General features: G+C 31.4%; 2 protein-coding genes across 4 annotated transcripts in view; both read right to left on the minus strand.

Annotated features, from left to right (window-relative positions):
- The window catches only part of LOC126772183 (kelch-like protein 5), a 343,872-nt gene extending 337,509 nt beyond the window's left edge, over nt 1–6,363 (minus strand). For 2 of the 3 annotated variants that reach the window (XR_007669631.1, XM_050492409.1), the window contains exons 1-7: nt 6,000–6,363; nt 5,555–5,715; nt 5,265–5,467; nt 4,947–5,144; nt 4,304–4,486; nt 3,908–3,949; nt 3,684–3,836 (exon numbers count right to left, since the gene is read on the minus strand). Coding sequence is in view for 2 of the 3 variants with exons in the window: in XM_050492409.1 (XP_050348366.1) it covers nt 3,684–3,836; nt 3,908–3,949; nt 4,304–4,486; nt 4,947–5,144; nt 5,265–5,467; nt 5,555–5,715; nt 6,000–6,229 (1,170 nt within the window). In the remaining variant the exon portion in view is untranslated. The remainder of the gene's footprint in view (nt 1–3,683; nt 3,837–3,907; nt 3,950–4,303; nt 4,487–4,946; nt 5,145–5,264; nt 5,468–5,554; nt 5,716–5,999) is intronic. The other variant, XM_050492410.1, reaches the window with a different exon arrangement.
- A 5,486-nt stretch (nt 6,364–11,849) lies between these two features.
- The window catches only part of LOC126772269 (uncharacterized), a 47,233-nt gene continuing 33,307 nt past the window's right edge, over nt 11,850–25,775 (minus strand). Inside the window, exons 2-3 of the mRNA XM_050492560.1 lie at nt 13,367–13,527; nt 11,850–12,512 (exon numbers count right to left, since the gene is read on the minus strand). Coding sequence (XP_050348517.1) covers nt 12,453–12,512; nt 13,367–13,527 — 221 coding nt within the window. The 3' untranslated portion in view covers nt 11,850–12,452. The remainder of the gene's footprint in view (nt 12,513–13,366; nt 13,528–25,775) is intronic.

Below are 25,775 nucleotides of genomic sequence, written 5' to 3' on the forward strand. Positions count from 1 at the left end.
AAAAATTTTTTATTATTGTGTGCAATAAAGGATAAAGAAATAAGTCAATTTATTTGATAAAATATTCATAGAGCATACAATGGTCTTTAGTTTAAAATATTCATTGCCTTTCTACAAGATACATAAAATTTTAATTTCAAATATTGAACGCACGCATAGTCCATATAAAAGAGTATAATTATTCAAGTTTGAATTCGTTCATCTCGATTCTACAAAATCTACATTTCCAAACGACGATGCTTGGTATTTTTTTATAATAATGACGAGTAAAGTTTATTACGATTTTGATTTTGAAAGTTATAGGTGTGTTATATTCTAGTCAACTTCCTGGAAACGTCTACAAATGCGAATGGAAATTATTACACAAGCCAATTCAGTTAACGATCTATGGTCGCGTGCATTCTTGCAACATACATAATATGGAGGGCATATTATGTATGTTGCAAGTAGGCTGTCTTTAACACATAACTTGTTTATAATATATTTATATTTATTTAGTATAAAATGTTGATTTGTTTTAAAATTTAATTAGTTACTACGTTTCGGTCCTGTTTTTTATTTACATATTTCTTATTTCCGTTTTTATTTTTTTGATTTGTATTTTTTGTTACCTCTTTTTGTAATTGTATTTGGGAATGGTGTGTTCTCCTGTAATCGATTGTGCGTAGTTAGTTTTAAGTTAATGTAAAGCGTGTTTTGAATGTCTGTTATGTCGACAGTTGTACTGTTGGAGATCCAAATAAATAAATAATATCGTCTGCCTCGTTGGTTCAGTGGCTAACATATTAGACCCCAGACCCGGATGTCCTGGGTTCAAATCCGAGTCGGGCCGATAAAAGGTTATTGGGTTTTCGGTCCAAAAGAAACTCACTAGCCCGGAGTCTGGAAGTGTGTACACTCTTGTGCCTGAACTCTTTTTGGTCGTTACAGATTTCCTATCTGATTATGAGCGTGAGAGAATAAAGAACGCATCTGTGTTTGCCGCATACACTTGTGCAATATGCGTTCTGCGCAGTTGGCTAGTCTTTTTTAAGAACAGCTCACAGCCAAGCCAAGGCCAATAATCCAAGTTAAGTCAGGTCAGGACATTACATCGTCAGTATAAAAAGATAAGCAAACAAATATTTAAGCAAACGGTATTGAATAACGGCTTAACATATATATTATGTATGAACGTATCGTATCCCTGACGCGTTACATGAAAGGGTTCTACGGTCTGTATATTAAAGACGTGACGAAATATACAAGATATCGCCCGATGTCCGTTCCGTGCACTGTTGATTATATTACTTCGACGATTCGTACTACTTTCTACGGATTTTTAAACATAAATAAGAAATATTTTTATAATATCTCAAGTTAGCTACCTATATTCAAAGATTCAAATAAAATAACTATGATAAATTATCTCGTCCAAAATACTTAGGCCATTCCCAATAACGAAATATCATTACGAAGTAATAATGTTGATTTGTATCTACTTAAGTTCTCAATTTAAAACAGAAAAAATTATTATCTGTACTTTAATATGTGAACATGTAAAATTATAGTAATTTTTATTATTTATTATAAAAGAAAAGCAGCGAAACTTTTGAATTCGTGTTAGAAATGAGTAAAAAGTAAAAAGCAAGAAGATTAATATTGACCACAGCCATACTATACTAGTATATAAACCTATACTTATGTTATGTTATATATAATTATTTATATACTCCTCCGGAGCGTTTGTCTTTATATATTTACTAATCATAAATCCTAGAAGCTACTGAGTGGATTTCCATTCTATTTTCACCGTAACAGCCGGTAAATGTCCCACTGCTGGGCTAAAGTCCTCCTCTCGTTTTTTTTGAGAAGGTTTGTAGCTTATTCCACCGCGCTGCTCACATGTGGCACAATTTCAGTGAAACACATGCAGGTTTCCTCACGATGTTTTCCTTCACCGTTAAAGCACGAGATGAATTATAATCACAATTTTTTTTTTTTTTTTATATTCGCCGGGAGGGCAAATGTCTCTACTCCACCTGATGGTAAGTGGTAGTAGAGTCCAAACGCGACGACGGCCAGTACAGACGGGAAAAACGTTCTGCACTAGCCGCCTTCGCCTTGCCGGCCCGCAAGATGCCTCTTCACGCCTCGTTTGAAGGAACCCGGGTTGTAAGAGGAGGGGAACACGTGAGCTGGTAAGGAATTCCATTTTTTGGAAGTGCGACAAAGAAAGGAGTTGCCAAATTTCTTTGTACGCGATGGAATTGATGTCACAGTTAGGCGGTGACATCGAGAACCAGCTCGCGTGGACTTAAGAAGGAAGGGGGAAGCAGGGATTAGAGAGAATAATTCCTCAGAGCACTCGCCGTGATACAGTCGATAGAAAGCGCTCAGTGCTGCTATCTCACGACGCAATTGTAAAGGTTCAAGGGTGTTTGTGACCTTTACGTCGCCAATAATGCGTACGGCACGTCGCTGCAACCGGTCCAAGGCCTCAAGTAGGTACTTAGCGGAGCCATCCCAAAGGTGCGAGCAATATTCCACGCAAGACCGTACCTGTGTTTTGTACAGCAGGCACAGTTGTTGAGGCGTGAAAAAGCGCCGCACCTTGTTCAGAACTCCGAGTTTCCGTGAAACTGTTTTTATAACAGCTTCGATGTAATCCCTTGGACTAAGGTCGCAGCGAACGTCAATCCCCAGCATGGCGATTTTGCTTTGCATCACCAGCGGAGTACCACAGAGGGAGGGAAGAGGGGAAAATGTTGACTTTTTCGCCGTGAGAGCGCATACCTGTGTTTTCTTGGCATTAAACTTAACAAGATTATCAGAGCCCCATTTGGCGATGAGCTCTAACGTCCTATCGAGTTCAATGACAAGATTCTCCCGCCTCTCCTCAGTTTCCGCCCGCCCAGCCACTGCGCGTCCGTGGTATCCACCATGCACTGTACTATCATCTGCATAGTAATGTATGTTCCCAAGGGAGAGCATATCATTGATATGCAAAAGAAAGAGTGTGGGAGATAGCACAGATCCCTGGGGGACCCCAGCATTCACTACATAGAATTGTGAAGCGCAACCATCTACTAAAACACGAAGGCTACGCTTGTGTAGGAAGCTGGCAATCCAGGTGCATAGCTGAGCAGGCAGACCATATGCCGGTAGCTTGGAGAGAAGACTTCTGTGCCAGACCCTGTCGAAAGCCTTGGAGATATCGAGGCTGACAGCCAACGATTCTCCATGCTTGTCGATAGCTTCACCCCAGAGGTGTGTTACGTACGCTAGAAGATCACCTGTGGACCGTTTTGGTCGAAACCCGTACTGACGATCATTAATTAGGCAGTGATCTTCAAACAAATTAAGCACATGAAAATTAAGTGGTGCTTGCCCGGGTTTGAACCCACGATCATCGGTTAAGATTTACGCGTTCTTACCACTGGGCCATCTCGACTTTGCCTATTTTCACCAATAGATATTAATTCATGAGGAAGATCTATACAATTTATAAATACTTTGTGCATATTATGTGACATTTGATAAAGTCGGAGGCTATCAAGGAGTGTCCTGTTTCAATCGATAAACTTGTACGAAAATAATGTATGTCTGATGCAATCGCTACTTTTTAAAAGGCACAGGCTAATGACTGAGATATATGAGGCTGGTCACTAGTTAATTAGTAAATGTAGGTTTGAACATTATACCGTATTAAGAGTTTTGAGTCCATCTCTTCCCCCAACCACGACAAGTTTGTTTTGCAAAACCGCTACACCAAACTGCAGCCGTCGAGCTCCCATTCTCATAAATGGTGTCCAAGAATTCGTCCTTGGGTCATACATCTCCATGTTACTTGCACCCTAAAAATATAAAGATTACAATCTTAAGATTATTAAGGCAAGAGGTTTTCTTTGTTTGTGTTGCTACTTACTGGTTTGGGTGTTGCTTGTGTTGATTGAAGATAAAACAGGGTCTATGGATTGACTGCATTAGTCTCACATTTAATAAATAATGACTTTTCTTAAAGGACGCTGTACTCTGAATTTATGTATAATAACAAAAAAAAAAAAAACAAAATTATATATTATTATGTATAATAAAACTAATAATAACATATAGATATACATAAGCTTTGAGAATGTATTTGTATAAAATGGTAAATCATACTTAGACAAGCCATTATTATTATAGTTAATCTTTTCGGCTTCTTGGTAGAATATACATAACTTTATGGTATTGTCAATACCGGCTTTTTTCAGGAAAAAAAAATGCAACAATTTTGTAATCAGAATGAACCGTAAAAGAGAAATAAAATGTTATCCATCACCTTGTAGCCGTCCATGCCACCTATAGCAAGAAGCCTTCCAATGGTTGATGTACGTGGTCTTGTTCTATGAGAGAATAGCATTGATCGCCTATCCGGCAATAAATGCCACTTAACAGCCTCCATTATAAGCGGCTGGCATTCGGGTACTTCACCGCATGCATGTTCAACTTTATCAATCAAATACTGAAATATGTAAAAATATTAATAGATGTACGAAATATGTGTTTTTATTTTGTGTAATATTCAAAATCCTCATAATAGCCGTTATTTTTTTCTTCATTAAAGATTTTTTTTAGAATTGTTTTATTTTCAAGAATAACTTGTTATTTATAATAATTATCAAGCCTTAAAGTATTGAATGAGTAAATGGAAAAATCTACCTATTGAAAGGGAATGTTTGAATCATTAATCATAGCATCTTATTACAATGTAATGAACCATAACAAAATCATTTAACCTTATAAGTATAATGTACAGTCTTAAATGGCAATTATGTTTTGCTATTGAAATTGTTATTATGTACATTGCTATTATATTTTCCATGTACATATATTTTATTTTAAATATATTTTCATTTATATTTTAAAATTAACTGGACTATTATGTTATGCAACGAAATTAGTAAAAAATATTATGAAATTACCTCTGATGACAGTAGGGGCAATTTTATTAACTTTAATAATGAGGGTAGATAGCCTTGTCTATTTTCATGGTCATGTTGTACCCATGCCATAAGACTTTCAAACACATTTTCTTCAGTTACGACATTGAGATCATCTGATTTTAGTAAATTAGATAGTTGTTCAGATTGCAAACTAAGAAACTCTTGGTGTTTAACAACCTAAAAATTAAGAAATCACTATGTATAAATTAGAAACAAGATAGTGTCGAATTTAAATTATATAATACTATGAAGGCACAAGCACAAGTGGTCTTAACATTTAAATATATTCTTATTGACCTGCATGAAATGTTGGTATGTATACTCCAAAGCACTTTTGTGCAATCCCATACAAGATTGTTGTTCAGCAAAGAAAGCAATCCCTAAACAGTTGCATGGATCCAGCTGCTTTTCAAGGAAATCACAACAAGCCTTTGTAACTGAATGTAATTGGAGTAAGCTTGCTGTTGACAGGAGGATCTCTACTGTTTCCTCACTTAACTCTGCAAATAAAATGTGAGAAATGATGATACTAAGCTGCATAATGTATAAAAGAACAAAGGAAATTATTTATATCAATGTTAAAATACCTATAATGCCTGTATAGCAATAATGAACAAGTGATCTAAGTGCTTGTGAATCAACTCGTTCTAGAGTTATTTCTGATGACTGAGCTTCTCTTAGGGAGCCTGTAAACATGGCTGCAAAGTACTCACTGCAAGAAGCTAATACAACTTTGTGTGCTGGAATCCTGTTACAAAAGTTAAACTTGTTAAATTAGCAATGAAATGCTCATTGCTATATATACAATATAATAACTAGTAGTTAGTTATATATTAGGATTTGCAAAAAATGAAGATGAATGCAGATTTATTAAAATCAAATATTATGCTAAATATAAAAATAGAAGTGTGCTTGAACGAATATGTATTAGTGAAATAATATGAATGCTACGTATATACATGCTAAACAAAGAAACGTTTATCGATTTATTAAAAGACAATAACTCGTTATGTTGAATTAACTTGTCCTTACCTGCATCCCCCAGCTATTAACGCAACATCACAAAGTTTTTGTGACTGATAGTATCCATAAATATTTTTCATTGTCGTTTCGGAATGTCCTTTATTACAATGGAATTCATCTGGATTTGATGCACTAGAAAGGCTCAACTGGCTTAATTCTCTAGGCAAACCTTCATCGACAGAATTTGTCGAAACATTGTCTTTAGACGCTTCTGCCTTCTGAGACTCGCAAGTCGACATTTTAAAAAATGTATTTACTACGATAGTGCGACCGCTTTATTAACTTTAAATACACCGGACTTCATCAAGCTCCAGCTAACAACCTTGGAAATGAAAACAAAGGTTTGTCAGAGTTCGTCGGCTGTCAACGTCAACGAGACTTGTTTGTTTTTCACACAACAGATTATGAAGTCTATAGTCTATATTATGTCAAAATAACAGGCAATATAAAAAAATAAGATACTAGCAAACGTAGACAGAGAAACAAATAGACCAAGGGGCCGTGAAACCGCGATTGAGCAGAGATAGTTTATCAATGTTGCGTATAATGTTGCCATAGTAACTGCATTCCCTGTTTTGGGAGATAAATAATTTTCAGGATTTAATTAAAACAAAATAAGTTTATTAAATTTTACTTTTTAATATTTATTACAATTTTTTTAATTAATTTTTTTTTTAGTTTTCCAACTACACCCAAAAACTTTTGCATTGTTTGTTTTTGTTTCCGTTATCAATAGTACTTCAGCATCTTTATATGGTATTGGATTAGCATTCTCCCCAGAAGTTGAAATCTAAAACACTCAATTAAATTATTACTAAAGAATGGTTGCCACATATATTTCTATGTTAACCTTTTGACTCGGAATCTAATATTATAAATTCATGAAGAATGTTAAATAATGTTGTCGTTAGAAAATTATAAAAAGAAGATCGAGTAAATTAAAATAACTTATTTACATATAACGAAGCACTTTAGGTTATTATTGGACTCCATATTTATTTGCTTACATTGTCGACGAGTCGATGTTTTTTATCGAAAATCAGGACTTTTTTTAGCTGACGCTAGCAGCACTTAGATGATAAATAATTATTGGTTATGAATGATAAAAACTGGAATTTCATATTATCTTCAGGATTTTAATGCAATACAAGGTTCCGTCATGCTATGGTATAAATAAACATCACTGACAAACTATATTTAGAGACAAAATAGTCGTACTTACACGTCAAAACACACGCTGGCAATTTTCTTCTTGCTATCACTTTAACATGAAATAATACGACAATGCACCACTGTATAACTTTCGATAAGGATTATTTCTCGGCCTTTTTACTGGATAAGAATCGTTTTCTAACATAAAAGTAAGCGAAAATTGAACAAAAAACAGTGAACGCAACAACTGTCAAGTTTGTTTCGCTACTTGAGTAGCGAAACAAAATATCTATTTGTTATCCAAAAACATGCGGAAAAAAAAGTTAACATGTAACAATCTATAACATACAAAGTACAACTCTCTTATTATTACACCAAAGTCTATGTTTTACTAACCGTGTGATTCATACCCACTAAAACCTTTGTCTCCTCTATAAATGCCTGAACAAATTTGGATATACGGGTCTCATGACGTCATCCCGAGTGACATTGGCTATATTTTTACTTTACGTATCGACGTAGTAGAGATTTTTTTCATCTTAGGTGAGTTTATTATTATCTATCACCGGACCTAGCATGCACATTCCAGAGATACGGGGATAGTGTATGTATCTAACCATGTCTGTTGTCTATGTGTATTATGTGACAATAACAATTGTATTTACTAATATAGGTATTTGGAGTACATAATGTTTTAATGTGTGGTGATTAACGAGTACAATGCAATACAAATGTGAGCTGCTAATTTTCTAGATAAATTATTGTGCAACTTTTAAACTCGTAATAGACAAAGATACGTTCAAATTTTCTCGAATTTGAGATTTTTTCAGGTAACTTTTTCAATTTTTTCTTTTCATATAGAACTAATCCAGAACATTACGAATATTTGAAATGAAAAACGAAAATAGGTCCAGCCGTTCTCAAGTGATGCACTTACCGAAAAACAGCATTTGATTTTTATTTATGTATGCAATATATATATAATATTTTGCCTTTACTCTCACTTTTAGAAAAAATATGAAGTTAATAAAGTACATTGTTAGTTTCAATATGATTTATTTAAATTTTTAGTGATTTTTCAATACTCGTATAACAGTTAACTATATTAAGTAGTATTACAAATTTAGAGATTGGTTTAAAGAGGATTCACACTCACAGAGATTTATAAAAAAAATCGAAATAAAGAAAGAAACAGGTTTACAATTTTTGAAGGAAAAAGAGAAAATACATTTCATCTGGCTGAGGCATTTATTAACATTTATTTTTATTTTTCGATTTTTTTATCTTAATACAACATATATAGTAATTAACAATACATAATAAATAGTCCAAAAGTATATTACGCCTACAAAAACAGCGTAGTCGTTATAAGATAAACGCCACGTGAGTTGCTTACATATTCTACGACTGTAAAGGCAACTCATCAATGACACTGTTGAAAGTTAGGAATGTTCTCGAAGAGTATAGTAAATCATGTGTTTACGCTTACGGAATATGAGTCTGACGTAGACTGGAATGATTTCAGTGACGGTTTTAGGATTTAATTAAACATAGACAGACCGACTATTTTTCACGGAGGCGAGTCAAGCGAGTAGCCCGAGTGAAAAATTTTAGAAAATTTAAAGATAGTGCTTTACAAATTCAGTTATCAATCTGTAGAAGTTTAAATGGTCTCAAAATTTCAGCATATTTTTCTTAACTTTGTATGGCCATTACTGTAACATTTATTGTTTGTCTTTTTGGCAAACATAACATTATGAGAAAATATTTGTTAATCTCTATCTAGTGGTAATCAAACGTATATAAGTATCTACAAAAATAGTTGCCCTTTTTAAACAGTGTTATTGAAAACAGCTCATGAAATAACACAATTGTTTCAGTTGAAAATAGCATATACGTTTGCATACATCAATCTGTAAATCTGTTATGCGTAATCTATTTTGAAAAGAAAAAGGTTAACAACTACAAGTGTGTCTAAAAATATGGTTTTTCAACAATAAAGTTCATTGATTTACAAGTTCTTTAAAGTTGTCTTAATTGAGCGTAGAGATTTTAGTAAGATACATTTGAGAAGGTGTTTGAAAATGTTATAAGAATATTTATTTAACACGTAATTCGAACCGAGATTGACTAATGAGCATTTCAATATTTAAAAATTACTTGCGGCTGTTTTAAATTTTCAAAAGCAAGCGTATAAATACGTACAGTATATTTTTTGCCTGTGCGTACTGCATTTTGTGCTTGCATCACATTCACAAGTTGTAACATTATTTAGACAAATACTTATAATAAAGCTAGGCAAAGACTTCACAGAGTTACGCTTAAGTAAAATACAGAATAAGCTAACCATTAAGACTTCATTTAAAAGAAACTGAATAATGCTGTATCGATTTTTATTATGTTACTATCTTATATAGATAAAATTGACAAAAAGACAATTTGTTTAAATATAAACTTAACTTAAACAGATATGGCTTTTTAATAGAAAATGATAAAAGTGTAGCTGAATTGAGAAAACGATAACCAATGTTAATCGGCTTTTGCATGGCTGTCCGCAAGCTTAAATATTAACACTATTAGCCCGTATTTTATACAGACCTGCACGAATGTATCATGTTACACGTATATAAATTAATAATCACATTGATAGGTGTATTTTAGTCTATACTTGAGATCATGACTTGCACCTTAACCTATAATATTAAAAATATCACAATAAATTGCTGTGCACATACGAAACAGGCAAATTTTGAGTGCAATTACATTAATATATTTATTAGCATTAATTTTATTCCTAATAAATCATACACATTTAGGAAACAAGATTAAAGTGATTTATGTCACACTATTAAGTAAACGTAATTGAACAATGAGTTGCCGAATAGTCTCATAAAAATAAAACAAGAAGAAATAATTAATCTTGTATGCTGTTTCCACAATTTTTTAATCGGCTTGTTAACTTTTTATTAAAGTGTATACTTAATTGACACATTATATCATGCATAGATTAATTCAATGGCGAAAATAATATCAATGTTTATAAAATGATAGCAATGTATTATAAAGTACATATTGTTCACATAAAAACGTAATAAATAAAATTAAGTGGTTAATCGTAATAATTACAGCCATTTATAACAATTACTTATACCATTTTTTTTATTTATATTTTTATCAGCAAAATTATTAAAATTTCAAAAAAAAATATATAAGACACTATAATATTAATAAATAATAAAAAAATGGTTAATCAACTTAATATAATTACTACGAGAATTAAAATATATTAATTTGATTTTTATTTATTTTTTACATTGTGCTTGACAAATATTTTGTGATACATCAAAACATTGCTTACTTACACTGAACCGTTTGAGTTTTTTAAAATGGCATTGTGAGTTTAAATACCGCAGAGACTGATGGCTCAAGAACTTTCGTTCTATCAGACTGTTACGGTATTTATTTGATTTTTAAAAACTTTATTTTTTACCTATAACGGTTTGAGGAATTACATTTATTTATTATGTAAACGATTTATCATGTTTTGATGTGCCTCCTTAATCACAAAATGATTTGTCATAGCTAAACTAAAGTTTGCATCTTATTGATTTTAAATTTATTATTGTAATAATAGTTTATCTTTAATTTTATCCTAAAATTGATTATACAATTTCTTACACACTAAAAAGATTATACTATCAATTAAAAAAAAAATCAATCTAATCTACTCACAAAAATATGGTGCAAATACATCGTACGATCTACCACGAATTATTTGTGCATTAGATTTTATAATATTAATTATAATAATAGAATGACTATGCTGACCTAATTTATACTACATTATATTCAACAATATCTTTATAAGTAAATCCATAATATTATGCATATTTATGTGTATTATGATATATAATATATTTTCTACACATTTTTTTTAAAACTATTAATATAGATAACATTTAATATATTTGACATAAATTTAATAATATTTTTAAGGTTCTTTAAATATTTTAAGGATGCAAACATTAGTGCTCATTTATAATTTTGATTTTACAATATATGTATATTTATGAACTAAATTAAATTATATAAGTAAGTTTAAATAAATATAAAAACCATTTTTTATTATTAAATGAATAAGTTTATGTTTATTAAGTTCGCCATTGAATTTTATAGTTTTATGCATAAACAGTAATTGTTTGAGTTAAATATTATTTTATATAGGTAACTTAAAACATAAATGCGTTGTTTGTGAATTGCAAAGTATAAAATTAATTTATATTACAATTTATAAAAGTAAGTATAAATAAGAAATAACATTACAGACTCGATATAATAACAAGGACTTCTTCGGCAAATGATAATAACGAGATCTTCAGTCATAGCTTGTTATGCTATTCATTTAAAATTCTACATAATTTATCAAAACACTTAAATAATGGATAATGTATAGAATTTATAGGATAATTTAATTACATTATTAGCGGCCCGAATGAAGTCGCTTCGTTTCAAAGGTTATCTTCATGATACTAACATATTAAAAATATGACAAAATTAGAATAAATCTTGCATTCGGTGACTGCTCACAAAAGTATTTTAGTATTGAAAACAGGGTGCCTGTTTTCGAAAAATAGGCCGAATAATTGAAACACAAATATTTCATTAGGTTTAGCTATATACACATATTTACCGATCTCTTATTTACTTTACAACCCTCATAATAAGGAATTAACTTAATATAGAATAAATAGATTGAGTGAATAAATACTTTAACGATAGATACATAATAACATTTATTTTTCGTCAAATGAAGAATTATAATTTCTAAAATATTTATTTATGTATATCATGTAAGTTCTACCGACTAACAATGTCGACTACCAGTCTCACATTTTAGTTTAATAAGTGCTAGAAGGTACGAAATGAGAAATAAATCAGCTGCAGAGAGATTATTAGGACGAAACCAGATCGCATTACTAGCTCACTCTCAATGACTAGTTACTCGTACATTCCGCGCTCACGCTTTTCAACGGTTCCTAAAGTTTTCAGTTTCGGATAAGTCCGCTGAAGGAATCCTTACACTACACTTTAAGTGGTTATGGTTTTGTCAGATTGCACCACTACTTGATATGTTTCATTACGATCATCGCTTTTCCTAGTTAATATGACTGGTTGCGTCCAAATATTTCTTGAGGGAATACACTGAACGCGATTGCACATTTCCGATTAATTGTCAGTCTATCTGTGCAGCGCTGGTGGAATGCAATAAGGTCAGCTCTGCAGGTTCAGGGTCCGGTAGGGATGCTTTACTTAACGACCGCGCGCCCACCGCAGGAGCGCGTCGGCTAGAACATCTAGGTGGGCTTTCGTCTGAAAAATATTTATATAATATTAACAAAAAAAGGAATACAAAATTATATAAAAAAAAATATTTATTATTTTATTATCCAAGAAATACCCAGTGGATTCAAATAATCGAATGAATCGTTTCCAATTTAAGTCTCGATCATGTTTCTTTATGAGTCATCAATTTTCTGGTGCCCTTTGGTGGTGTGTTCTGAAATCTTTTGGTCGGGACTACTTGCATTTTTCGGAAGCATTTTTCTGGATTTTAGTTGATTTAGTATATAGAAATAATTATATCCCGGGTTTAAATTTTAGAAATTACAAGGCAATTATCCTGCGCAAGCTTACACTTAAGCAAAGTGCACAGTTGCCTGCGGATTAACCCTCAATCTAATTTGGATATCTAGATTAAGGATCGAATGTTGAATCCAGGTAAAGTGTACCAATGATAATATATCAAGGATATGAAATAATATTTTTTTAAGAAGTTATATATTAAAAAATCATCTTACGCGTGTCCATATCTTATCAGTCAATTTTGAGCCATTGATAAGCCAAAAATTGATTTTGGAGCCAAATGATACATGTTTTATTTTATTTTATTAGTAGCCTGGGAAACGTTTCACTGCTGGGCAAATTTCTCACCTATTTAAGGATAGCATTTTCGGTCTTATTCAACCACGCTACTCCACATCGGGTTAGTGTACCTATATATGGATTTCCTCGAACACCAGAAGAATTATAAGCACAAGATAAGCATGTGATAAGTCAGTGGTGTTTGCCTTGATTGGTAAACACAATGTGCGGTTCAGATCCGCCTGTTCTATACACTGGGCCATGGTTATTGTATATTTGAACAGTCAGGCTAAGTTACTTACCGTTTTATAAAACATGCACGCTTGTCGATCCTCATCTTCGCCGTTAGGACAGTCGATGAACCCGTCGCAAAGTACGTGATCATCGATACAGCGATAGCGGCCTTGTCTGTCCGGGGTTGGACAAGCAAATCGTTCCATGCCGTCAGCCGCTGGCGGACATTCTAGAAATAAAACGAAACTATGTATATTATCCATTGGAATATATTATTCCACTGGGCTCGAACCCTCAAATCTTTTTTTTGCCATATTTAGAAGTCTATAGTCGTATTTCATTGAAAAGGAATATAGATTGGTGTAGACCAAACAATTGTGCAACTTCGGAAACGATACGGTCTACCAAATTTGTATGCTATGTGCTTCCGCGCCTTGTTGACATTCAAATTAACATATTTTACATACAATTTGGCTGTATGTCTGCTTTCAGGGCTTTTTGATTTATAAAGAGTACTCCTAAGTTTCTTCGTGTTTCGTAAAAATATTATTACATATATTAAAAGTGAAAGATACGACTCAGACCAGGAAAATTAGTGCGTTTAGATGTAGAATCTCCTTTCAAAGGTGTTCCGAGTCTCTTTTACTTTGGCCCGCAGTTGTAGATTTCCATACAAGACGGATTGGTAACTTAGTAAAACTTAAAGCGTGTAAGGAGCGATTTTAGCAAAACTTTGAGATGTGATTGTGTGCTTAATGTTCAAAGGAGATGTTAAGTGGTGGTATCTATTTAGTTCAGAATCTTAAACTCCAAAATATTAACATGGGCTACGGTTTTGATATCGTTGTTTGTTCATGAGATAATATTATTTTGAGTAGAAAACCGTGTTTTTCAACTATAAATCTGTACGCAATGTCTAAAGTTTATCTAATGGGAAAGGTACAACTTAGTACAGTGCTTAAATAATTTCTAGATTTCCTCTAATAATTTCGAAATTTGATTTTTATTACTCTCCACCGACTAAGCTATAATCGTGACAAATAAATTGATACTGTTTAAATTAGATTAGAGTATCATAATGGTTTGTATATTAAGTTTCTACATTAAAATGCCAGGTCGGCCATTAAAAAGTTTTTCTGTCGTAAATTCTCAGTAACAGCCCGAAGTCTGGAAGTTGAAAGTTTGAACACTCCTGTGCCTCGGAAAGCACGTAAAGCCGTTGGTCCTGCGTCTGAACTCATTTTGATCGTGTCGGATTGTCGTCCCATCGGATTATAAGAGTTAGCGAATAGAGAGTGCACCTGTGTTTCCCGCACACTTGTTTACTATAATATGTCCTGCGCAGTTGGCTAATCTCTCTTGAGAATGGCCGCTGTGGCCGAAATCAGTCCGGAGGACATTTCATTAATAAAGTTTATTTTTTACTTGGGCTTTTTACAAGTCCATGTATGGGTAGGTACCATCCACTCTTCAGATATTCTACCGCTAAAAAACAATACATAGTATTGTTGAGTTCCAGTTTGAACATTGAGTAAGCCAGTTTAACTACAGACACAAAGGATATCATCTTAGTTCCCAAGGTTGGTGGTGCATTGGCAATGTAAGGAATGTTAATTATTGCTTACGCCGTCAATACCTATGGGTGGTGATGACCACTTACCATCAAGAGACACATTTGTCAGACCCATAAAAAAACAAATGTTACAAAGAAGTAACAGTTGACATTTATGACAATGTATACTGCATTATATATTTAACTAGACTATATGTGCATAGCTACACCCACATGTTTTAAGAAAGGCTTCCTCGATACTAGTGCTCAATTCTAGAAAATTTTACATAAAATTATTCCTTTCTTTGCCAAAGAGTTAAATGCTAATGATATGTCAATCAGGTTCTTCTAACATGTGTACATATAGATGCTATCAGGACCGCGCCATGTGACACGTGTATAAAGTTTAGATGACAATTTTTAATTGAGTTCGTGAACTTATAGCACATCGTTTTATAGCATGACCTTCGTATAAAGTAATTAAAAAATTGGTTATTAATATAGTTGTTAATATTAATAACCATTTTTTAATTACCTATTGACTTAAATACTTCCAAGTTTTAATATAAATGTTTTTTTTTTAAATTGATATGGTAATCTTTTCTTTTTGTGTTTTGAAGCGAATTTGGTCAATTGGCAAATAAAAAGAAAACTGAAATATGTCTATGATTTTCTACTTGTGTTGTTTTTGTATTTTTCATTTTCATATTTTAGTTTCAGACATGGCGTCGTATAAAACACGGCATTGCTTTTTAATTTTCAACATTTTAGTACAATGTAAACACTTATCAAAGAAGACTTGTATTGTGTAGACCATAGTTATATATATTTTTGTATAAAGATAAGCAAAATAATAGAAGAGGTTGGTAGATAAGCTTAAAATAAAAAAATATAATATTTTCTTATACTCGTAAATTTTGGATTTGGGAAACGTGAAAGCATAAGTTTTTATTAATTAGACAACAGGTAAAGAGCATATTGGCGACCTGATAGTAAGTGGTCACCAGCGCCCATAGACGTTGCTGGTGCAAGAAAGATTAACAATTGCTACATCGCCGATGTGCCAGCAACCTTGGATACTAAGATATAAGTTCCTTGTGCCTGGAATTACACTGATTCACTTTTCAAACTAGATCGTCATAATAAAAAGAACTGATGTTTAGCGGTAGAATAAACGGGTGAACCTACTTAAGTTAGCACAAAGCCGTAGAACCATTAAAATACATATTGCAATTTTTAGTTTTTATGGTTTTTTTTTCGTGTTTTATACATATAAATATATCAGAATGAAGAAAAATCCTTATTTGTTTCTATCTTCCGTGGGAAAGGATATTTATTTATATTAATAGTTAGGTCATTTTGAAACTTTTAATGTATATGTACGAGTCATTGGATATGTTGTAAAGTATACATCAATGTATTAGTCAACTCACAAATTACTAAATGTGATTTTTCTTAAGCTATTCTTTAAAGTTATTTCCGATTTGATATATTTCAGAGCAATGCTACTATAATACGTGAAAGTGAAAGACGCCGCAGTTAAAAGTTAATTTTACATAAACATTCTCAATCACATTTCTACGTTTCAAACGTCGGAAATCTCAAAGCATCAAGTTAAGAAGTTGATCTCTGGTTATATAAGATGGCTATGGTTAGCTGAGTCAGCTTTGAAGCCAGAACCTTTGCGTAGGACGTGAACTGTAAGCACGTGGATGTCAAGATCTCTAAGGTTAAAGACAGTCAGCTGTCATAATGCAGTTAAATGTCATAGTGTATTAGTTATGTCAAGAATATTTATATTTTGATATGCAATTCAAAGAAATCTTATAAGTTAGTCGTTAAAAGTAAATCGCGTACTTTATTTTTGATTTTACGAATAAAATTTTCATCATTCGTTTTTAATTTTTTTGTATCATTACAACAATATATTTAGTCAGTCGAATATATCTTAATTTAAAAATCTTATTACACAAGCTTACAAAAGCTTCGCAAATATTGTTTAGGTGACATTGATTAGACTACGAAATAGTTATTAATTTATATGTTACAATATAAGAGCCCTAAGGGGTTTAATTGATTCGATAAATAAAATAGAGAAAATCTCTTTGAAGCCTCCGCAAATGATACATCTTAGTAATCTAATCACGGACGAAAGGCTTCAGAAGGGGCCTTTGAATACATTGATTTAGGATTTGGCATTTGAAGGCTCGACGTTCTATGCAGATGATACGGTTGAAAAATTCAATTTCATTATTAATTTATGTCGTTATTCATGTTAGATCAACAGCTAAATAAGTGGTACAATATGTTGAGAAGTAATTAATTACAATATTTGTATGAATAAAACTTAGTAGAAGGAAATGATTGTAAGTAGATTGTAAGGGAATAATTGTAGCACTGTAATAAACAAAAAAAACCTTGCTTTAAATATTCTCGCCTATTATATAACACAATAATATAAATAGATTTCGTTTATTTTTAATTACGTAAACAAAAAACATATTGTATACATCTATTTCTTATATGTACACAAATTCTTGTGTATCCAGGCAATAGAAGATCTAGTACCAATATTATAATGAAATATTTGTTATTAAATTGGCATGGAATAGTACAAAAAACTTTTGATAAAATTGATTCATATAAAAGAGAAATCTTTGTTAAGTCTAGTTTTATTACTCTGCTAATAATAAATCTAATTTTGTGTTACATTATAATTAAAATGTGGGCAACAAATGTAAGATCGGCATTTCGCTATAAAGCGAACATGAAATTGTAGGCGGTGGATTCTATGTAAATCGTTAGCTATGTAGTACAGCTAATTAATGTGATATACGACTGTAAGATTAGTTCAGGACGCACTTAGAACGGTTCCACCCCCATGGGACCCATTTTGAAGGTTTCCATTGCGAGAAAAAAATAGGATGCACTTAGGAATGTGATGAAAGGTTATTGTTCTTTTATCATTTATAAAGTAATATGATTAATACTTAGCTATTACTTTAATGAGTATAAAACGACATTCAAAAACACATTCTTAGAAAGTACATACCCAAAATAAGATAAAGTGATAGACAATGCAAAACTAAGTTGTTTGAATGAAAAGTGATCTATATTTGTAAAGAATTATGCTTCCGTATTCCACGCTTACTAAGATAGCCGGCTACTCAGTTCTGAGCGTCTATTTTTAGCCGCGCCGGGGAAAGTGAGGCCACAGCTCGATTGCGAACAGCGAGCGCCCTCTACCTATCTACAATTGTTTCTATAGTCGTAACGTGTCGTGCATTCGTAAACATGGCGCGGGACCATTCGAGTAAATTCTCCTTTTCGAAATAGTTTACTCTGTATTACTTGAAATAAAATTTGCCTATATTTATGTATAAAACTCGAGTTGTACTACACGTACTACACTAAATAATAAAAAAAAAACAGAAGACTACCAAAATGGACAACAGTTCATTCCATTAATTTATACAAAAACAAACGATTTCGTTTTAAAGAAAACTGTAATCGGCAAAGTAATCTTTAATCGCTCCGATGAGATTTCACAAGCCGTCTTAATAGAGTTCAGACTATCTCATCCAATCTTCTACTAACTACCCTTAAGAATTACCCACTTAAATTTAATAGGAAAACTGCTCTATTTATTTTACCGAAATGAAGAAAAATAGTGTTGTTTAATATTATATTAAACGGATATTAGTGTTAAAATGGTTTTCATCTGAAAATTTTTGTGAAAGTTTTTAATTCAATATTAGGGATAGCGTTAAATTATATTAAATTATAAACAACTTTTTAACCACCAAGCTCTTTCTATCTAATTCTTAAGAAATTGGTCCATAGTAACCAAAAATGCGATATCAACGATAGTATAAAGTATTCAGAAAGAAACAGGCGTTACCTTTGCGATGTTGTAGTTTTTATAAACAACCACTGAATATTAAAACGTTCAAAATTAGTCATAACCTGACCTTTGATGGCAAAATAATAAAACAAAAAAATGAAATTGCATGAGCATTTATTGGTCTTTACGTTTGAAGATTTCGCTTTGACGTAGTTTTGTTATTGTTACACAGTTAACGGTTTTTTCCCCAGTTTAAAAACTTCGTCGAGAAACATACAAAAATGCTTAAAAAGTTATAACGTGCAAAAACTTAAATTAATGCTTCTAAAAATTTTGTACATAAAACGAGTGGATATAAAGTATTAAATACTATAAATAATATTATTTGAATTAAAAAATAGCATGAACCAATTACCTAAAAAAGAAAACACTTGCGTTTTATTTTTTATTATTATTAATTATTTAGTATTGTAATATATTATACGCTACTACTACTCAGCTTATCGCTATTTCCAACAATGGACTAGCTGGAAATAGGCCTATATCAATCTCAAACAGCTTTTGGTGTACCAAGGTACCTTGATACATCAAAAGGTAGGTACACCAAAGTGGACAAAAACTGTATCAAGATACACCTGCTCTGTTTTCTGCTCTGTTTGCTGCTCTCCATTCTCGGATTCGACATAATTCTTCTTCAGATGATTTATTTTATAATTTTTCTTTATTCAAATATACATTAAATGTTTTAAAGAAATTATATACATCCTTTTTAGATGCTTATGTGAACTATTTAAGCTTTCGTATCTTTAATTTTTTCTAACAAATAGATTAATTAAGTAAATCATTTAACTTAATATAATATTAATTATAGATAAAATACAACATTTAATTTATAGCAAATAGTAGATTGCACTAATCTAATGTACTGAATATTGTCATATGTACATATATTAGGCCGTCAAAGTTGACACGTGAATACGCGTTTTTCCCCGAAATTATGAAATTAAATTAGCGATTTAAACGTATATTTTATATGTATATAATTTTATATATTTACAGAATTACAAAGGCCAGGGAACAATTATGAGCAGTTGAAAATATTTTCAATTAGTATTAAAAATGAACGTTCTATGGATTATTTTCGTGCCAAGTTTTAGTTGGAGCCGCGTTGGTTTCAATTTGTTGGTGTTTTTGTTGGCAATTTTAGAGAACAGCTTTACAGCTCCAAAATATAAACAGTGTGAATAACTAAGTCTAAAAAGTTTATCTAATGTTGGTTTGCCGATAATTTTACTTAACAATAAATATGAAAAATATTATGATATTAGAAACGCGAAAAAATAATATTGAATTAATTGTAGTTATTACATTTATGTATATATAGTGTATATGTTTTGCAATTTGAATGAAATACATAAGATAATAAGTACTTTAGGCAAACATTCATTGTATAGCATTTAATATATTTTATTATATGAATATTGTTCATTATTGTCTCAACGTTTTCTAGACCGCAAGGATAGGTGGTTGCTCATTAATATGCTAGGTTAATTACGCTAATTCGTGATTATTTGCAAGTTGGAGATATTTTTGAATATTTATTATGGTTTAAAATTGTGGACCAAACACACTGGCAGTATCATACGTCTCCGTGATCCGGCAGAGAAGCAAGGTTATCGACACAGCCCAAAGAATTAGTAAGCTGAAGTGGCAGTGGGCTGGACATATATGTCGCAGAATCGACCACCGTTGGAGTAGTGGTGGTGTGGTGTTCTGGTTTGGAAACCATGCCTTGGCAAACGTAGCGTAGGACGCTCTCCAGATAGGCGGAGTGAAGAAATACACAAAGTGGCTGGCAGAGGATGGAGATTGAGAGCTGAAGAGCGAGCTCAATGACGTGCTATTGGAGATGACATTTGACAATGATATTTGGACAATAAAGGATGATGATGAACATGGTTTATTTGCTATGCACGTTTTGCATCGCTCGACAATAATATAACTAATTAATCAGTAAAAACTCAAAAGACTAAAACATTGAAGTTAAATACAATAATCTTACTATGCAAACAAAATAAATGATAATTTTTAGTAAAATTCAAGTTGTTTTCTCGCCCCAGTGAACAAATCACGTGGGTGTGGGAATGATCGAAGGATCGTGTTGGGTTCTGCAGACTTAGTGGCGACGAATACATTCCTAACTAATCGTTACTCTGACGTATATCTGCAACCTAAAGTGTCCTTACGTAAAATGTCTTTCCGTATATTTACGAACGTGAAACGGAATACTTTATTAGGAATAGAATGTTGTATTGGATTTAATAATAACAGAGAAGGAAATAAATTTGAAAAATAAATCCATGCTTAAAAAAATATTTAAAAACAAGGAATTTTTGTGTCACGTTTAAATATAAACAGTTGTTTAAATTAATTAGTGCAAGTATTTTATTCTTTTTATTAATATTCTATTTCTTTTTAAATATCACAATATTTGTTTAATTTAGATATTATATTTTTTTAACCTAAACTCATAAATACGTTGTAGTTTATTATTTCACTTCATAAGTTATTTATAAACGATTGTTTGTGTCTTAAAATTCACACCTGGATTTTTTGGTAAAGTTGGTGGTTGGCCCAGACTATTTAAAAAATAGTCCGGGCCAAATAAATATTTACAAGGCGTCATCGTACGTGCTTTGAGAGGGGCAGACTTTCATACTGTTCGTTGCTTCCTTGATTATGGCATTATAAAGTTAATAAGTATTTAACACTATTTTTAATGATTAAATTGTTTCATTATTATATGGTATATATTATCAGGAAATGATATGATGTATGTACAGATATATATTGGGATTTTGTGCGAAAATGTGATACACTTAACAATGGTACATGTGAAAAACACAAACTAATTACTTATAAAATAATTATTGTCAGTAATTATTTTATGAAGCTACATATATGTACTTAAACGGTTTTTCAACAGGATCCCAGAAAGCGTTCAAAATGGCCCTGTTGCTAAATTAAAAATAAAACGTGTTTGCTTCTGTATAAAAGGTTATTATATAATTTGTAAGTTTATGAATGATACACCTTGGAAATAAAACGTTCCCCTTCTACCTATTTATTAAACTGCATGTGTTAAGTTGAAAATTAGTAAACAATTGCAAATCCAGACAGAAAAAACCTGCTGAGTTTCTTTCGTCAGTTCTTTTCTTTTATGTTGTCCGAACCGGTGGTAGTTTTTAATTTTGTCAATAAATAAATAAGTGTAACCCTTCTATATTGAATAAAGAATTCTGATTTGATTTGAATTGAATGCATTCAAGCAATGTGGATATAAGTGTCCAAAAAGGTTAAATTGTGACTTTCATTTTCTGTCTAAATGTCTAAATGTCTGTCTAAATGTCGCTTATTGTAAATAGTACTTAATTATTAAATAAATAATGTAAACGACTGCTGCTGGGCAAAAGTCACCTTAATAAAGCTAGCCTTCTGATAATTATATGTAAATTTGTTCCGCCTTGGAACGAAAGACTAAGCGATGCTTACTTTAATTCGATCCTGCAATCTTGCTAGATTCATGTATTAATTCTAACAGAGAAATGCCATACGTGTATTTAAATTAATCGCTTAGTTTTGCTCTTATTGTATTCAAATAATATAGATAACGGATAATTTAAATGTCAGCGTAGTTAGTCCGGCATTTAATATAAAATGCGATTACATGTCAACTTAAAACAGATGATATCGAGATTAATGAATAAATAATAAGAAGAAAGTTTATCCAAATACTGTGAAGTGTCAAAATGTGTATATGTAAATTATGTTATTATTATTTAAAGTTATCAAATTAATTATAATAAAAATTGTTGTGCAATTATTGGTGACTTGTTAGCACAATAAACAACTATTTCAGTGCGCAACATTTTTTCGCTATAATTGGCAAATGATATACATAAATATCGAAAATTATAGTTTATAATTAAATTATTTAATATTATTTGATTTTATATTTATTTCATTTATTTAATTTTATAAATTAAACAGTAAAAATTTATTTAATTTTATATATATTTTTTTTACATATTTATTATTAATTATAATTATAAAATAGGAGAATGAAACTTATGTCATACAAAAGGTGGTGTCACAGATGCGCACAATTATATAGTGTTCGAAATTTTATAGCAAAAAAGTCCCAATTTCGACAAACATGATACTTGTTATAATAAAAATTTTACCAGAGTTGACTAAACCATAATGTTTTTTAGAAGTAAGGGCATTTTGTTTTTCGCATGAAAATATTATGGTAGATAAGAGGTCTATTCTGCTTGATCATCTTTTGAATTCCTTTATTATTTATGTATGTCTGTATACAGAATTATACATTTTTCTATGTTTTTATTAACTAATCAATACACTGAATCCTACTGATATATATTGCAATTCATGAATTTATTTATTAAAATGTTGCTATTATGATTAATCTACTTTTTAATAATACAATAATATTTATACAATACACACATTATAATTTGATGGATATTGCATTTTTAATTTATTTTTATTAAGTTATTCCAAAGACATGAGTTATTTATATCTTTTAATGGTTGTATTGATTGAAGTTTAGCGTGACGGTGCGAACTGCGTAGAACGTCTACGTTGCTACAGCGTAGAAGGAGCTATTGCCAACAAAGAAGGTATTGCCTTTATGTTGGGAATACGTTGGATTGATGTTGTTGCATTCAGAAATAAATATATTAAGACTATTAATAATAATATAATGATTTTTAGGTTTATTATTATTATTATACATATAATATAGATATGATATATTAATGTACCTAATCAATGAAATATTATAAAAATTAAGGGTTTTCAGCAGACAGAAACTTTTATTAGTTTATCATCTGATATATTAATAAATGTATGACTTGCTTTTGTAAAAAATATATAATACGTTTGTATTAAAATATTATTTTAAACAATAAAACAAATAATTAGATACATACTTATATTCTTTACATTTATGCAATTTAAGTTTTAACATGAAATCTATCAACTTTATAATATTCCTATTGGTTTGTGATTTATATTTATCAACCTGAATACAAACTTGTATCACAAATTATCAAGACCGACTGAAAACTTTTAAACATAATACATCTGTGAAGTTTATGTATCTGTTCTCGGCTTAAAGTTACGATGTTTGTTTCTTTGTAAGTTTATTTCATAAAAGAAACATAACAATGGTTGCTATATCTTTGTAGTCGCTATATTGACTTCGTATCACAGCTTCCGATGAATCAACTTTATTTAGCTTCTAATATTTTCTTTGTAGATATTGAGAGTCATGAATCTATATATTCATAGTACTGAATCACGATCAAGAATGGGCTGCGAGTGGGTGGGTGTCGGGTGGAGCTTGTGAAACCATTAATCATATTACACGCTCTTTATTGCTTCAATGAAACGACTATATGAAACTACTTGAAGTGGCTTAATCGGCGTTATGTTTTATTTAAAACCGATGTGGTTACTACCATGTAATATCGTTTTATTCATGAACTATAAATGTGTTCTTTAGTTGTCTATCTGTATTAAATTTATTTATTAAATATGTATTAAATCTTTCATTTTGTTTAGTAAAAATATACAATATGATTTTTTGAATTATAAAATAGGACGCCTAACATCTTTGATCATAGTTAATAGTTTGTTTACGAGTTTTTTAAAAATATTTTATAAGGTAGTAAGACAAGGAAGTATTGGTATTGTAAGAAATATTAGCCATTCTTTACGTCTCCAAGATGTTATGTCCATTGTAGTTTACACCTATCTGTAGTTAAAGCTTCCTTCCCTTCAACCTAAACACTACAATATTAAATATTCCTCTTTGGCGGTAGAATATATAATGAATGGAAGGGTCGGTACTCCACACCCAGACGGGCTTGCGTCTCAGTAGACTTCTCATTCTGAACCGAAAATTTAGTGATATAGTTATTGATGATTGGATATTACAAACCCAGAACAGCAACCACAAAGTATGTAAAACACTATTAAACGTGGTAAAAATACAATAATAATAACCAACTTAGTATTAAAAATATTTTTCATATTACAGTACAGTAACAGTAACAGCCTGTTAATGTCCCACTGCTGGGCTAATACCTTCTCTCCCTTTTGAGAAGAAGGTTTGGAGCTTATTCCACCACGCTGCTCCAATGCAGGTTGGTAGAATACACATGTGGCAGAATTTCAATTAAATTAGACACATGCAGGTTTCCTCACGATGTTTTCCTTCACCGTCAAGCACGAGATGAATTATAAACACAAATTAAGCACATGAAAATTCAGTGGTGCTTGCCCGGGTTTGAACCTACAATCATCGGTTAAGATTTAAGCGTTCTAACCACTAGGTTATCTGTCGTGTTTGATATAAAATTATTAATAAACCAAGAGTAAAAGTTTGTTTTCTTTCACCCCTGAGCAAAACAAGAAATAAACACATGAAAATTCAGTACAGTTTGCCAGGGCTTGAATCCGCAATCTTCTTCTAAGATTCATGTGTTTAAACCACTGGGCATATCGGTTCATAATAAACAAATATTTACGAATTTAATTTAATTCAAACGGAAACGTATTAAGAGTGATTGGGACTATAAAAGCAAATAAGGTAAGGTAAATATCCGACCCGTATCGATCGACAAGCGCCGCACTAAATTATGCAGCTCTCCAAACAACGGAGATATTTATAACGATATTGTCTATAGAAGGGTCACGATAAAAACAGATGACGAGACCTGCATGTGTCAGATTAAATGCCACATGTGTATTTACCAACCTGAAACAGAGCAGCTAAGTAGAGGTATTTTCCCAGTAATGGAACATTTATAGGTTGTTATTTATATAAATATCATATGTTCCAAGAATACATTGAAAATACGCTTAATAATAGGATCTATTCCTTCGCTACTGAAGTTACTTTCTTACTTTTATTTTTATACGATGTGTGTTTAAAATCCTTACTAGTATTTAAAGTATTACAGTGTGATATAATAAGATTAAAATAAATGTA

This window comes from Nymphalis io, chromosome 12 (genome assembly GCF_905147045.1).
Source record: "Nymphalis io chromosome 12, ilAglIoxx1.1, whole genome shotgun sequence".
Lineage (NCBI taxonomy): Eukaryota > Metazoa > Arthropoda > Insecta > Lepidoptera > Nymphalidae > Nymphalis > Nymphalis io.